Source organism: Grampus griseus (assembly GCF_964374135.1).
Source record: "Grampus griseus genome assembly, chromosome: 11".
In the NCBI taxonomy this organism is placed as follows: domain Eukaryota; kingdom Metazoa; phylum Chordata; class Mammalia; order Artiodactyla; family Delphinidae; genus Grampus; species Grampus griseus.
Window position 1 is genome coordinate 16064236 of NC_139005.1, and position 13917 is coordinate 16078152.

The window sequence follows — 13917 nt, forward strand, 5'->3', positions numbered from 1 at the left end:
TTATATTTAAAACTCCAAAAAGGAAAAACATTTTATATATTAATGCAAATTATTTGTTGAAAGAAAGTTATATAGGAATAGAGAGATAACATGTAACTCCTACTCACTGTAGAGTAATGACTTAGTTTTCTCTCTTCTTAAGGAATGCCATCACTTGGATTTTTATTGTTGCTGTAAAGTGGGAACCAAATTTATTTATTTCATTTTCTTAGTGTGTGGGTGTGTACGTAGTGCGCACTGACTTCAATTAAAATTTTTCTTGCAAGCTCAAGGTCTTCATTATCAACTTGAATTATTTTAAAATGCAGCAGTACAATAACATCCTCAGAGACCATTAAAATGTTTCTAGAGATATTTTCTTGATGGTGGATGGCTTAACCTGCCATGCTTCCATATTGTTATGGGTGCCTCTTTAAACTTTATTCCCTCCCTGATAGTTAGCTATCCTAAGTGTTTCGCAGATATCTTTGATTCTGCTGCAAGGAAGAATTGTAAGTTTGCAGGGAGAGCACTTAACCACGCTTGTTAACTTTGATGGCCTTATTTATTCACAATTGTAGTCAGTGAGCTCTAGATGGAGGCCTGAGGGTGAACAGACATCTTTTCCATGTAGGACAGAGTTTAGGATCTGTGACCGCAGTTGTACTTACCATTCAGGGGCCTTTTCTCCATTACAGCTGGATTTACAACTGTGTTATGAGTGGAAGAGTTTGTTGGAGTTGTTTCCTTAAGGAAATGAAGACACAACATCAGAATGCTCAAAATGATAATTCTGTGATAAAGAAAGAAATTAGAAGTATGAAAACCTAAATTTTGTCTTTTTTTGTAAGACAAAAAAATACCACTTGTCATTTTTATTTCAGGGCTATTTCAAATCTGAGCTTTAAATAACAACAAAAAAAGTGAGGACTATCAATTCTAATAATTTTTTATTTATATTTTTTGAGATAATCAGAAATTTAATCTCAATTATATAAATATGTAACTGTTTTTAGATATATCTATTTCAAGAGAGATACCAGGTACATGGTAGGCACTCTAATTTTTATTTTCATTTTCTAACTCTGAAATTTAATAATTTAGTCAAAGTTCAATATTTAGCTTTCTCCTTGAACTACCTAATGAATTATTTCCTTTCAAAGGCTTTTCCTGGAATTTCTCCCTTTTTGGCAGGTAAGTTTGCATATCTAACATGACATCATTTGGCTGGATTCCTGCAAAAGAATAATTTAAGAGACAGAAAAATGTAGGGTGGCTGAGGATTTTAGTGGTAGAATTTTCGGAGAAAATGAACTAGAGAAATCGTATGCCATATTAATAGGAATACGTGTTATTTTCTTAAACTCCAGTGATAATTTTTTTTTTTTTTTTTTTTTTTGCGGTATGCGGGCCTCTCACTGTTGTGGCCTCTTCCGTTGCGGAGCACAGGCTCCAGACACGCAGGCTCAGCGGCCATGGCTCACGGGCCCAGCCGCTCCGCGGCATGTGGGATCCTCCCGGACCGGGGCACGAACCCATGTCCCCTGCATTGGCAGGCGGACTCTCAACCACTGCGCCACCAGGGGAGCCCTCCAGTGATAATTTAATAACACTTTTTGTTTCTTTTAATAAGTTCATTAGGTTTATTACTTTGTTTCAGAGGGGAAATATTTTCTCCCCCACTTTTACTGAGTTAACTTTTGGCAAAAGTGACTTAATTATAATTTTGGAGCTTCATCCTGCTTAAAATTAATTGGGTCCGGGACTTAATAAAATCACACTTAGGTAGGAAGCCATATAATTGTACGTACAGAACAGGAATGAGACAGCTTGGGTGATTTCCAAGTTAAAAATATAATACTGTAGGTTCTTTGAGGTAGGAACCACATCTCTTAATTTTTTCTTTATCCTGAATTGAACCTAATAAAGTACTAACATACATGATAGACACTCATTACATAGTTTTTATTGATTTATTGGTTACAAAATAAATGTATGGAAATGTACTGTTTGTCTTACGGAGAAATACTAATTTGGCTTGACTAGTATTTCTTTAATGGAAATCGCCATGCTTAAAGGTTTAACTCTTTGACCTGTCAACCTCAGATCACCTTATTTGTGTATATCTAAATTATTTTCCTTAAGAGGCATGGTTCATATGCCTTGAGCTGTTGGCTCCCTGCCAAGCACCATTGCTCATCCACGTCCGTGCAGCCTGTGCATTGTTTTGCAGGGGTGGGTGGGTGTTGGGAACTAGCACATACATCCTTTCTGAAGAATATGTATTTGTCTACTGGTTAATGCCTGACGAAGAATTGCTAATGGGCTCCTACTGCTTGCTGATTCACAGACAAAGTTTTCTGCTGGCTTCCCTCATCTCTTTCCCCAACACTTCTTATTCTGACAAACTTGTATTCAGAGGATGAATATACAGTTAGGTTTTCTGTGTAAAGCTTTGAATTTGGAGCGAAGGAGAGACAAGTGATCGAGGAAATGGGAGAAGAGAAATAGGAAGTATGATCCCGGCTCCTTAAACCACGACTTCTTATTAATCCTTCCTTGTTTCTGCAGGAATTTTCTCTCCATCTTTGTTACATCATTTTTGTCGATTCTCTCGCGGGAGGGTCTACTTCTGGGGTTCTTCAGGCCTCGCTCGCTCTCTTTGTGTACACTGTGGTCGGTGTCCACGCCATTTCCTGGGAACCCGCCAGCTTCCTTCCCACCTTTATCCTCTGCCAGCCCTCAGGATGACCTAATTTCTAGCCTGCATTTCCTAAAAGCCTGTTCATCCTTCATGCCCTAGTTCCAGACCCACCTCTTTCCCAAAACCTCCTGAACCTATGCAGCTCATTCTCATTTACTGGAACTCGTCTTCCTAGCCCCTCTCACTTTAGCATTTCCTTGCTCTGTCGTGTGGTCTTCTTTCCCTGACCACGTCATAGACATCCTGTCTTAAGCATCTTCTCTGCCTTACTGGTGTCAGGACTTACACTGTTATAACACAAGGTTTGGGGTCAAGGCAGGTGCTGATCGCCGTCTGTGTGACTTAGGGGAAGTTGTTTAGCAACTCTGAACCTTTTTCTTCATCTGTGGAGTGGGGATTGCAGGTCCTACTTCATAAGGTTATTATTTAGTTTTAAGATAAGTTGCTTACAGTATCTACCAAAGTGCCAAGTGTCTAGCAGACACTTAATCTTGTTTCCTTCTTTTTTATTCGTACATGGCTGGGCTCAGAATACATATTCACTGACAGCTTTTTTTGGGCAACTAAGTAATTATACTCCAATTAAACGGACGAATTTTTAGAAAGGCGATAGAGGCAGGAGATAGGATTAGTTTGTATTCTTTTTTTTTTTTTTTTTTTTGCAGTACGCGGGCCTCTCACTGCTGTGGCCTCTCCCGTTGTGGAGCACAGGCTCCGGACGCGCAGGCTCAGCGGCCATGGCTCACGGGCCCAGCCGCTCCGCGGCATGTGGGATCTTCCCAGACCGGGGCACAAAGCCGTGTCCCCTGCATCGGCAGGCGGACTCTCAACCACTGTGCCACCAGGGAAGCCCTAGTTTGATTTCTTAATCTGCAAAGGTAGTAGGTATTCTTAGTCTATAAATGTAGTAGCTCTAAATCTAGCAAGATGAGGTCTGTTGTTACGTCCTGTACCTGGTTGCCAAGGTTCCCATGTAAAGAAAGGGGTTGGCAGTGTTATTGGGCCTAATTTGTTAGATTGGATACATGAAGGAAGATATTCCTGCACTCCCCCGTTCCTTACAACTCAAAGACTCTGTTGCTCGGAATTAAATTTTTAATTGCTTTTGGAGTACTTAAGTTTAGAGTTTTAGTTTTTGTAAAATTACAGTTGTTTAAAAATTGCTTCCACGTGATTTCCATGCGCCTAGCATTATATCTATATTCTTAGTAACTATTCAATACATGAAGGAAAGCAAATAGTAAATATAAAAAATATTTTAATTTTTTGTGGAAGTTCAGTGTTTCTGACTCCTCTGGTACTGAAGTACAGTAAAATGTATTTTCTTACGAGTAAAACTTGATTAGAAAAATCACATGTATAACTTAATACTTTAGAAATCTATAAAACAGTAGGGATGACATTTAAAAAATTAAACATGTGTATGTGTCTCCCTTTATAAGATACTGGTATAGCACCTATATACCTTAAGTGAAAACTGATATTATAGTCAAAAAATTAATATTCTTAATGATGTTGTATTACTGTGGTATTTACACTGTTGTTTGGCTTTATAGATGTGAGAAAACTCTCATTATTAATAATAATTATTAATTATTTCCACATTTTTTGTGGAAAATTGGCTCAAGCTGATTTTAATTTGCAGATAGCTTTTGTTAGAGTTGCTTTTCATGAGGGTCATTTTTCTTATTTCAAAGATTAAATGGATTTATAAATAAATGTTTTAAAGTAGCATCTGTTCTTATTTTTCTCCTATTTAGAATTTTCTTCTGAAATATGCCTTTTTTTGTTGTTGTTTTGTTTTAGAGGGATTTTATTTAGACAGCTAAAAACAATTAGATGCTCAGAAGCAGTGTACAATGAAAGAGAAATCAAACCAGTTACTTTATCATGTATTCCCCCTCTTCTTTATAACTAAAGCAAAAAAAAAATGGCTTTCTGCTTTAAGGGAAAAGTCAGAAAAATAGGCCAATATATTTTCCCTCTTCATAATAACATAAACAGCTACAAGAAATCTACCTGTAATAAGAGAAATTGGATGTTGGTTTGCACATATTCATGAAAAAGACGACAGACTATCGTACTACAAGAGTATCACTCCATCCGCCTTCAGCTGATACTCTTGTGTTTTCACTTACAGGTATCACCAAGTTGGTTAGTTCCAGCACTGGAGCTAATTCATATTCCTCATTATTTACTGCTCATGTTTGCCTTAAGCAGAGAGTAACTCTGGAGGCTGATGCTTTTCTCTGTTTGTTTTAGTCCATAAGTTGTGTACATCTGCCTGATGCTCAGGCCTTAACCTCAGGAGTTGAACTATCGATGGAATCTGAATTCTCTGAAGCAATTTCTTCTAGCTCCTCTTCCGCTGTCTCTGGAAAACTGATCTCTGGCTTTGCCAGCTCACCACTATCTTCTTCAGGAAGCACACATTTCCAAAGGCCGTATGTTTTTCCTACCACAGTCTGCCATAGTCTCAATGTTCCATCCTCAGAACCACTAGCATAGAGTTCTCCATCAGGACTAAACCTCACACAGTGAATGGGGCCTGAGTGTCCTTTGTAGGATCCTAATTCTTCTTCACTATTATAATCATACTTATAAAGTTTAAAATCTTCACCCCCTGCAACAAGAAATTCTTTCTCAGGATGAAGAGATGCAGAATTGTTGGTTGCAGGAGCTTCAAAAGACTTAATTGGGTCCAAACTTACTGCACTATGAAAAGCAATAGATCGTCCATAAGTTATTACCAGTATCTCTCCCTCAGGAATATATTCCATACTGCTAACAGACATATCAAAATTCAGAGATTTCACTTCTGTCATAGTAGCATGATCCCAAAGGCGAACAGTTTTATCATCAGCTGAAAGGATCTGTTTATCCTCACTGCACCATAGAGCCTTTTTAATACCAGAGGTATGACCACTGATTTCCTTAGGTTCTGCTTCAGGTTTGTTCAAGTCGTATATGTGTAACAGTTTATCCTGTCCCCCGGTTAACAAGTAATTACTGTCCTGTGTAAAATCCACAGTCTTGACGATGTGTTTATGGGCCAGGGTCATCCATTCATCTCCTGAGACAGCATCCCACACTTTTTGGCTGTGAAATCTGCAGCTGCTGTAGCTGCTTTGGTGGCGTCCTTATTTAATGTTGCACCCCAAACAGCACCCTTATGACCCAAAAATGTTCCAGTGCAGTCTCCTGTATCTCCCTGGAGTAGCATAGGTTTACCATCTTTGCAAGCGCCGATCAGGAAATAGCAGTAAGGCGTGATGCCATTGAAGGCCAGATCCACCACGGGCCGCGTGTGGCCCGAGCAGGTGAGCGGCTTCTACCTCATTGCCATGGCGGCTGCTAGCCGTGCGATCCGGTGGGGGTGGGGTGGGGGAGCTGAGGGTCGTCTGGTCTTTTCTCTCCTCCGTGGCACCGCCTCCGCCTCCTCAAGGCCCCCGCCCTGACTCTGGGGTTGGGCCGGGAAACGGGAGAAGGCCAATCTGGTGGCCCCAGGTCAGAAAGGGGTTAGGGACGGGTCAGGGAGTCTGCCATGGACGACCAGACGACCGGCAGCCGTCGAGGAAGGGAAAGGGAGGGAGGGAGGAGAGTAGGGGTGGGGGAGAACTGCAGAACCCGTGGCCACGGCCCACACCGTCCACACGGGTACCGGCCTGAAATATGCCATGTTTTTATTCTGTAAGCTATACAAATAAGTTTTAAAGGAAAATATGCAATCCTTAATGATTATATAATTTATTACCATTCTTTTTCTTATCACAATATTCATTTTATTAAATACATTTCTCATTGTACATTTAGAAAAGAGTTTTCTAAATGCCACAAAAAATTTAAAATCTGTGATAATGTTAATTATGTGTACATATCTAATTTCTGCTGCATAATTTCTCAAAGTGGAGTGATGAGTCCATTGAGAGTGAGGACTCTGGAAAGTTCTAAAAATGTGACATATATTTTCCTTCCTTCTTCCTTTCTCCCTTCCCTCTCTCCCTTCTTCCTTGTCCCCTCTCCCTCCCCCACCCCTTCCTCCCTCCCTTTCTCCTTCTGGAAATGGAACATTTGTTTCTTATGAAATCCTATGTAAATCCAGTGAGCAGTAGATTAAAACCAACCAACCAGATCCAACCACTGAAGGATGTGGGGACCCAGAGCACCAGCCTTTTTCTCATCATTTGAAGTCTAAATGGTTGTTAGGTTTATAAGTGAATTACCCAGCTTGAAGCCACAAGCAACATTGTACCTTGAATAATTTGTTCTCTTTTAAAATTGATTTACAGTGTTGTATTAAGTTCTGCTTAATAGCAAAGTGATTCAATTATACATATAAATATATATACATTTAAAAAATATTCTTTTCCATTATGGTTTATCTCAGGATATTGAATATAGTTCCCTGTAGGACCTTGTTGTTTATCCATTCTATATGTAATAGTTTGCATCTGCTAACCCCCAACTCCCAGTCCATCCCTGCCCACCTCCCCCAGCAATCACAAGTCTATGTCTGTGAGTCTATTTCTATTTCCTAGATAGGTTCATTTGTGTCATATTTTAGATTCTACTTAAAAGTGATATCATGTGGTATTTGTCTTTCTCTTTCTGACTTACTTCACTTAATATTGATAATCTCTAGGTCCATCCATGTTGCTGCAAATGGCCATATTCTATATATACAATGGAATATTACTCAGTAATATTCCATTGTGTATATGTGCCATATCATCTTTATCCACTCATCTGTCATAGACATTTAGGTGGTTTCCATGTCTTGGCTATTGTGAATAGTGCTGCAGTGAGCATTGGGGAGCATGTATCTTTTCGAATTATTGCTTTGTCTGGATATATGCCCAGGAGTGGGATTGCTGGATCATGTGGTGAATCTAGTTTTTTGAGGAACCTCCATACTGTTTTCCTTAGTGGCTGCACCAATGTACATTCCCACCAACAGTGTAGGAGGGCTCCCTTTACACCCGCTCCAGTATGTTATTTGTAGGCGTTTTGATGATGGCCATTCTGACCGGTGTGAGGTGGTACTTCATTGTAGTTTTGATTTGTATTTCTCTAATAATTAGCAATGTTAAGCATCTTTTCATGTGCCTATTGGCCATCTATATGTCATCTTTTCAGAAATGTTTATTTAGATCTTCTGTGTATGGTGTGAGGATGTCTTCTAACTTCATTGATTTACATGCGGCTGTCCACTTGCTGAAGAGACTGTCCTGTTTCCACTGTATTTTCTTACCTATTGTCGAAGATTAATTGACCATAGGTGTGTGGGTTTATTTCTGGGTTCTCTATTCTGTTCCATTGATCCATATGTCTGTTTTTCTGCCAGTACCACACTGTTTTGATTACTGTAGCTTTGTATTATTGTCTGAAGTCTGGGAGGGTTATGCCTCCTGCTTTATTCTTTTTCCTCAGGATTGCTTTGGCAATTTTGGGTCTTTTATGGTTCCATGTATATCTGAGGATTATTTGTTCTAGTTCTGTGAAAAATAGTTTATAATTTAAAAAAATGCTCTATTTCACCAACTGTGGTCACTTCTACAGCTCTTCCTAGAAAATGTTGTTTGTCAGATTTGAATATATTTACTATTACTAGCTTTCTTACTTAAAGATGAACCAGATCTCTTTTCCTTAAAAAATGCTTACCAACAGTTTTAATGCAATAGATGGAATATGTTTTCTTTTTGGAAATTATCAAGATTGCAAAACCTTTAATAGATGGGAAAAGTATTCATATTTGCTTATAATGAATGCTTTCAAAATGAGGTCACTGAATCCAAAATAGTAAACTTATGAATTATTACAGTTGGAAATCATCAGAGAGGCCAGATAAATTTCTTACCCAAAACAATGATTATTCCTATAGTAGTTTTGTGACAAATGTTTATTTAGCCACTACTTGAATACCTTGAATGAAAGAAAGCACGCCACATTCAAATCAATACAAAGAGATGGGTGTAATAGAAAGAGAAGGGGAAAAAAATGGTAGGTGATAGATATTTAATTAGTTTGGTTATGGTAGTCATTTCACAATGTATATATATATCAAGACATCGAGTTGTGTACCTTAAAGATATACAATTTTTATTACTCAATCATATGTTCATAAAGCTGGGGAAGAAAAAAAAGAAAGAGAAGGGCTTTGAATCCAAAGGAACGTTGGTGAAAATTGTGGGCAAATTAGTGAATTTCTTAGTTTTGGTTTTCCATCTATTAAATGAAAAACTAAATCCCAGCTCTGCAGGTTTGTTGAGTGATAATGTAAATTGATTATGTCTAATACAAAACATTGCTATAGGATGGTTATTTTGAGTCAAAAACTGCCCTGTTGTAACTTTGACCCCTTTTTCTTAATATTTATTTACTATTTTATGTGATAAAGTTAAATAGTGAAAGACCATTGTCATTTGCCTCTTAGGACTCTCAAGTTTTCTCCCCTGACTAAAGGTGTCCATATAACTCAATTGTCCTGTTACCATCTTTCCTCTTCCCTGAGATGCAGTGGTACTTGATGCCTACTGGGGTATCAGGCTACACTTACAGTAGCTGTCCTCTGGAAGCCACACTTGTTTGGCATGACCCTGATATCTTGACTGGACTCGATTGGGCTCAAGCTGGGCAGTGAAATTCTGATCCAGTAGTTTGGTATTGGGACCAAGTATAAGTTAAGTCAGTCTTTTCCACAATGTAAAAGCCCCTTTCCAAAACCCCTAAGGGTGAAGGAGCGGAGAAAAATCAGTTTGCAGAAAGAATGAAGCAGATACAGAGAGTGCGGGAAAGGGAGAGAGATCTGAATCTCCTCAGGGCTTTCTTGACTCTGATTCTCCTTCTTCCCTGAGGCTGCACTGTGTTCCTGCCCCCCCATTCTGTGAATAACCCTGCCCTAAGCTATATCGAGTTAGTTTCTGTTATTGCATCCATGGTTTTTCATCAAAAGACACTGTTCTCTACGTCTGCGTCTTTATTCCTGTCCTGCACCTAGGTTCTTCAGAACTATTTTTTTTTTTTTTTAGATTCCATATATATGTGTTAGCATATGGTATTTGTTTTTCCCTTTCTGACTTATTCACTCTGTATGACTCTGGGTCCATCCACCTCACTATAAATAACTCAATTTCAAGAATGGACTGGAGGAACAGGGAGGGGGAAGGGGAAGCTGGGACGAAGTGAGAGAGTGGCGTGGACATGTATACACTACCAAATGTAAAATAGATAGCTAGTGGGAAGCAGCTGCATAACACAGGGAGATCTGTTCAGTGCTTTGTGACCACCTAGAGGGGTGGAGTAAGGAGGGTGGGAGGGAGACGCAAGAGGGAGGAGATATGGGTATATATATATATGTATAGCTGATTTAGTTTGTTATAAAGCAGAAACACGCACCATTGTAAAGCAATTATACTCCACTAAAGATGTTAAAAAAAGAAAAAGACACTTCATTGTAAGACCACCCTAATTCAAAGATATCACAATGTGAAAAAATGTAACATAACAGTATATTTTAAAAACATCTCTGTTAAATTCTAGGGCTCAGAATTGAACCTGATGATTGATTCCAAGCCCTTCCTCCCCTCACCCATCAACATGGTGACACGAAAATAAAACCCAGCATATTTCCTGTTCCATCCACAGAGCCTTATCTATTGTCTCCAGCTGCCTGTGTAGCATTTCCATTTAGATGGTCCTATCAAACATATTTGACAATTATGACTCTCTTCCCCTCTGTCAGCCTGGATCCCCTTATTTTATTTCAGTTTTCCTCCCTCTTCTAAGTTAGTGATCTAAGAGTAATTTGGAATTCTTTGCTCCTTCTTCCCTTTATCTCAATCTGACACAAAATTTTGGAATTTCTTTTTCTTTTAATTATTATTTTAAATTGTGGTATAATACACATAATATAAAATTTACCATCTTGACCTTTTTTTTTTTTTTTTTTTTTTTTTTTTTTTGCGGTACGCGGGCCTCTCACTGCTGTGGCCTCTCCCGTTGCGGAGCACAGGCTCCGGACGCGCAGGCTCAGCGGCCATGGCTCACGGGCCCAGCCGCTCCGCGGCATGTGGGATTTTCCTGGACCGGGGCACGAACCCGTGTCCCCTGCATCGGCAGGCGGACTCTCAACCACTGCGCCACCGGGGAAGCCCCGGCATCCTGACCATTTTTAAACGTGCAGTTTAATGATATTAAGTGTATTCACATTGTTGGGCAACCATCACCACTATCCAGTCTCCAGAACTTTTTTCATTTGAAAAACTGAAACAGTACCCGTTAAACAATAACTCCTCGTTTTCTCCTCCACGAACCCCTGATAACCACCATCTACTAGCTGTGTCTGTGCATCTGACTACTCTAGGTACCTCTTATAAATGGAACCACACAGTATTTGTATTTGTCTTTTTTGTGATTGGCTTATTTCATTTAGCATAATGTCCTCAAGGTTCATCCATGTTGTAGCCTGTGTCAGAAACTGGCATTTCTCATGCCAATGTTATCCCTTGACGTAACCTTTGTCTTCTTTCCTCTTTGACAACTGGGGGGTCTGAGCCTTTATCACTTTGCCCCTGAGTTCCTGAAATAATGTCTTAACAAGTCTCTGGTGATCCTCCCCCTGCTTACAGCCATAAGCTGTGATGTCTGAGTCATCTTTGAAAGCGTGGTTTGCATCTGGTCGTTGACCACAGGGTTACCATGAATGGAGCCCCATGAATGGGTTGGTGCAACACAGAGGCTCTGAATAGACCCTTCTTGCTAAAAGCATTACAGTTTCCCTTCTGATATTCCCCATGTAGTCTAGCCCCTTCTACTTAATTTTTGAGTCCTTCATAATCTACTCAGATTCTGGTTTTTTAATGATCTCTTTACCCTGTGTTTTAATTTATGTATCACTGTTATTCGCCAAGGACCTTCATTTCTGTCAGGTGGTCATTTAACTTCCTCTACAGAATTCAGTGTTTATACTTGTCTCTTCCTCTTTTTGCCTTTTATTCCTTTCATATGAAAATTTCAACTTACTTTCATGACCTATCCAAATACCATATATTCTGTGTAGCTCACTTTCTTCATGAAAACTTCACAACTGCTACAACCCTCCCTATTTATAGTTCACTTAGTTACATTCTTACCCTTAAATACATCACTATAGATTGTGCTGTACCGGTTAGTAGTTTGCTAACTAGATTTCAGTTTCTTGAAGCCTGATGCTTGTTTTTCCCAGCTCCACTTTAGCAAGCAGAGTGCAAATAGGCATTAAGTGGGCAATAAGTATTTGTTGTGTTAGTGGCATTTTCATGTTAGTAGGACAATAATAGAACACATTATAGGCGTGCTATAAAAGCTTTCACTTTCTATTTCACTCTTGTTTCTAAACCACCCACGCTTAATTTACTTGCAAGTGCTTTTAAGTTTGAAAACATTTAAGACAATTATTAGTGTTCCTTTTCTTCCACAGGCGACTTATTTGATTTAATTGATGTTTAGCCCATCATCGTTCCAAAATGAGAAGTATTTGATATATCTGTAGGTGATTATCATTAGATACATATACAAGAGAGGGAAAAAACAAACAAAAACCTACCTGAACAATAATGTTGGCACTAGGAAACAGACTGCTATTAGAGCATTTGAATGCTCGACCTCCTATGTAGGTGGAAAATGGGATATTGTGTAAAGAATCTTGTTTAGTCCTTTTGCTTTTTGTTTCTTTTGACTATTCTGTCTTCCTTAACTCTCATATTCCTTTTCTGAAGCTTAAACTCAAGGTCATTGTTGAGTGAGAAGGAATATTACTCATCCTTTTCCTCCACCTCGGGTGAATGGGATTTATCGTTTTGGCCTTGATTTCCCTTCTTTCTGTTAATATTAAACAATATCGTAATAGCTGTAAAGATCAAATGCTGTAATTTGAGGGAGTACATGTTTAAAGTCTGTAAATATATTAACTACCTGTGTGGCATCAAGTAGATATGACACAATTCAGTTCAGTAATACTGCATTGAATCACCGGTTGCATCTCACGCTAGGAATACAATGACGGACAAAAGAATACCATGTTGCCCTGGTGGATTTTATAGCTTAGTAGGAATATCTTAAGTAATTACAAGTATGTGAATGTGATTAAAGGTATGTAGAATACTGATTGCTGTGGGAGAGAATAGCAAGGGATTTATACCTTGTTTATGGGGTTGGTGCGGGCCTTTGAGAAAGTGTTTTTTATTTTATAAATATATATATTTATCTTTTACAAATATAGGGATCCTTTATTTCATTTCAGTTTGGTTCACATTAAACACTTACTACAAGCTGTTTTAATGTCTTATCCATAAAATAATAATCAGGGAAATAATCAGAAAATAATACTAGGTCATCTGGGTTGCGTGGCCAAGTGTTACAGTGAGAGGAAGACACCATGGCTGTGTAGAGAATGTGGGTCTGAAAGTCACAAGGCAAACCAAGCTGAACTCTTGGGCAGTTTCGTAAATTCTCTTGACCTTGGTTTGCTGATCTGTCTAGCGGGGACAGTAATTCCTGCCTTGCCCAGCGTAGTATACAAGATACTCTGCCGTGTGTAAAAATGATAGTGGAACCAGAGCATTGAAAATCCAGTTTATTCCAGATGAACATGCATTTCCTGTACCTCTTACCCAAAGGGAATATATTTCAGAATTCATGGTCCAAGGCATTGGTCTCATTCCTGATGTGACGAAAACAAGACATAAAATAAGGCCCAGAAGTGCAGTCCAGGAGTATGGAGTAGGTCAGAAATCGTAAGCCCAATATACTGCTTCTGTTTTGAATTTGGTTTCGTTTTCACACCTGCCCCAGGCTTCCTCATTTGTAGAAGCTTTATTAACAGGAACACAGGAGGAGTCAATGACAGCTGATCTGTTCCTCTTGTAGAACAAACTACAGTCCAACTCCAACACAGTTGTTACGGTAACTGTATCTCATGCAAGTATTCTCCTGACCTGATAGAGCTACTAGTTTCAAAGTGCTGTGTGGGGAAACCTGGGCTGATAGCAAAAATCCCAAAGTTAGAATAATGAGCGCTGCTTGAGCACCTGCTAAACTACTGAAAGTACTGAAGGTAAATACAGTTGACCCTTGAACAACACGGGTTTGAACTGTGCAGGTCTACTTATACTTGGATTTAAAAAAAATAAATACAGTACCTGTATTTTCAGTTTACAGATCTCTAAGTTAACTAAGTGTGGGGAAAAGTTTGTGTT

General features: G+C 39.0%; 2 protein-coding genes across 2 annotated transcripts in view; one reads left to right on the forward strand and one right to left on the reverse strand.

Annotated features, from left to right (window-relative positions):
- PDE3A (phosphodiesterase 3A) overlaps positions 1–13917 on the forward strand; it is a gene marked incomplete at its 5' end in the record, with an annotated part of 303909 nt that overhangs the window by 30920 nt on the left and 259072 nt on the right. The gene's annotated exons all lie outside the window — the stretch shown is intronic.
- The window catches only part of LOC309829337 (serine-threonine kinase receptor-associated protein-like), a gene marked incomplete at its 5' end in the record, with an annotated part of 46329 nt that continues 37002 nt past the window's right edge, over positions 4591–13917 (reverse strand). Inside the window, 2 exon segments of the mRNA XM_082665204.1 lie at positions 4591–5778; positions 5781–6014. Coding sequence (XP_082521330.1) covers positions 4975–5778; positions 5781–6014 — 1038 coding nt within the window. The 3' untranslated portion in view covers positions 4591–4974.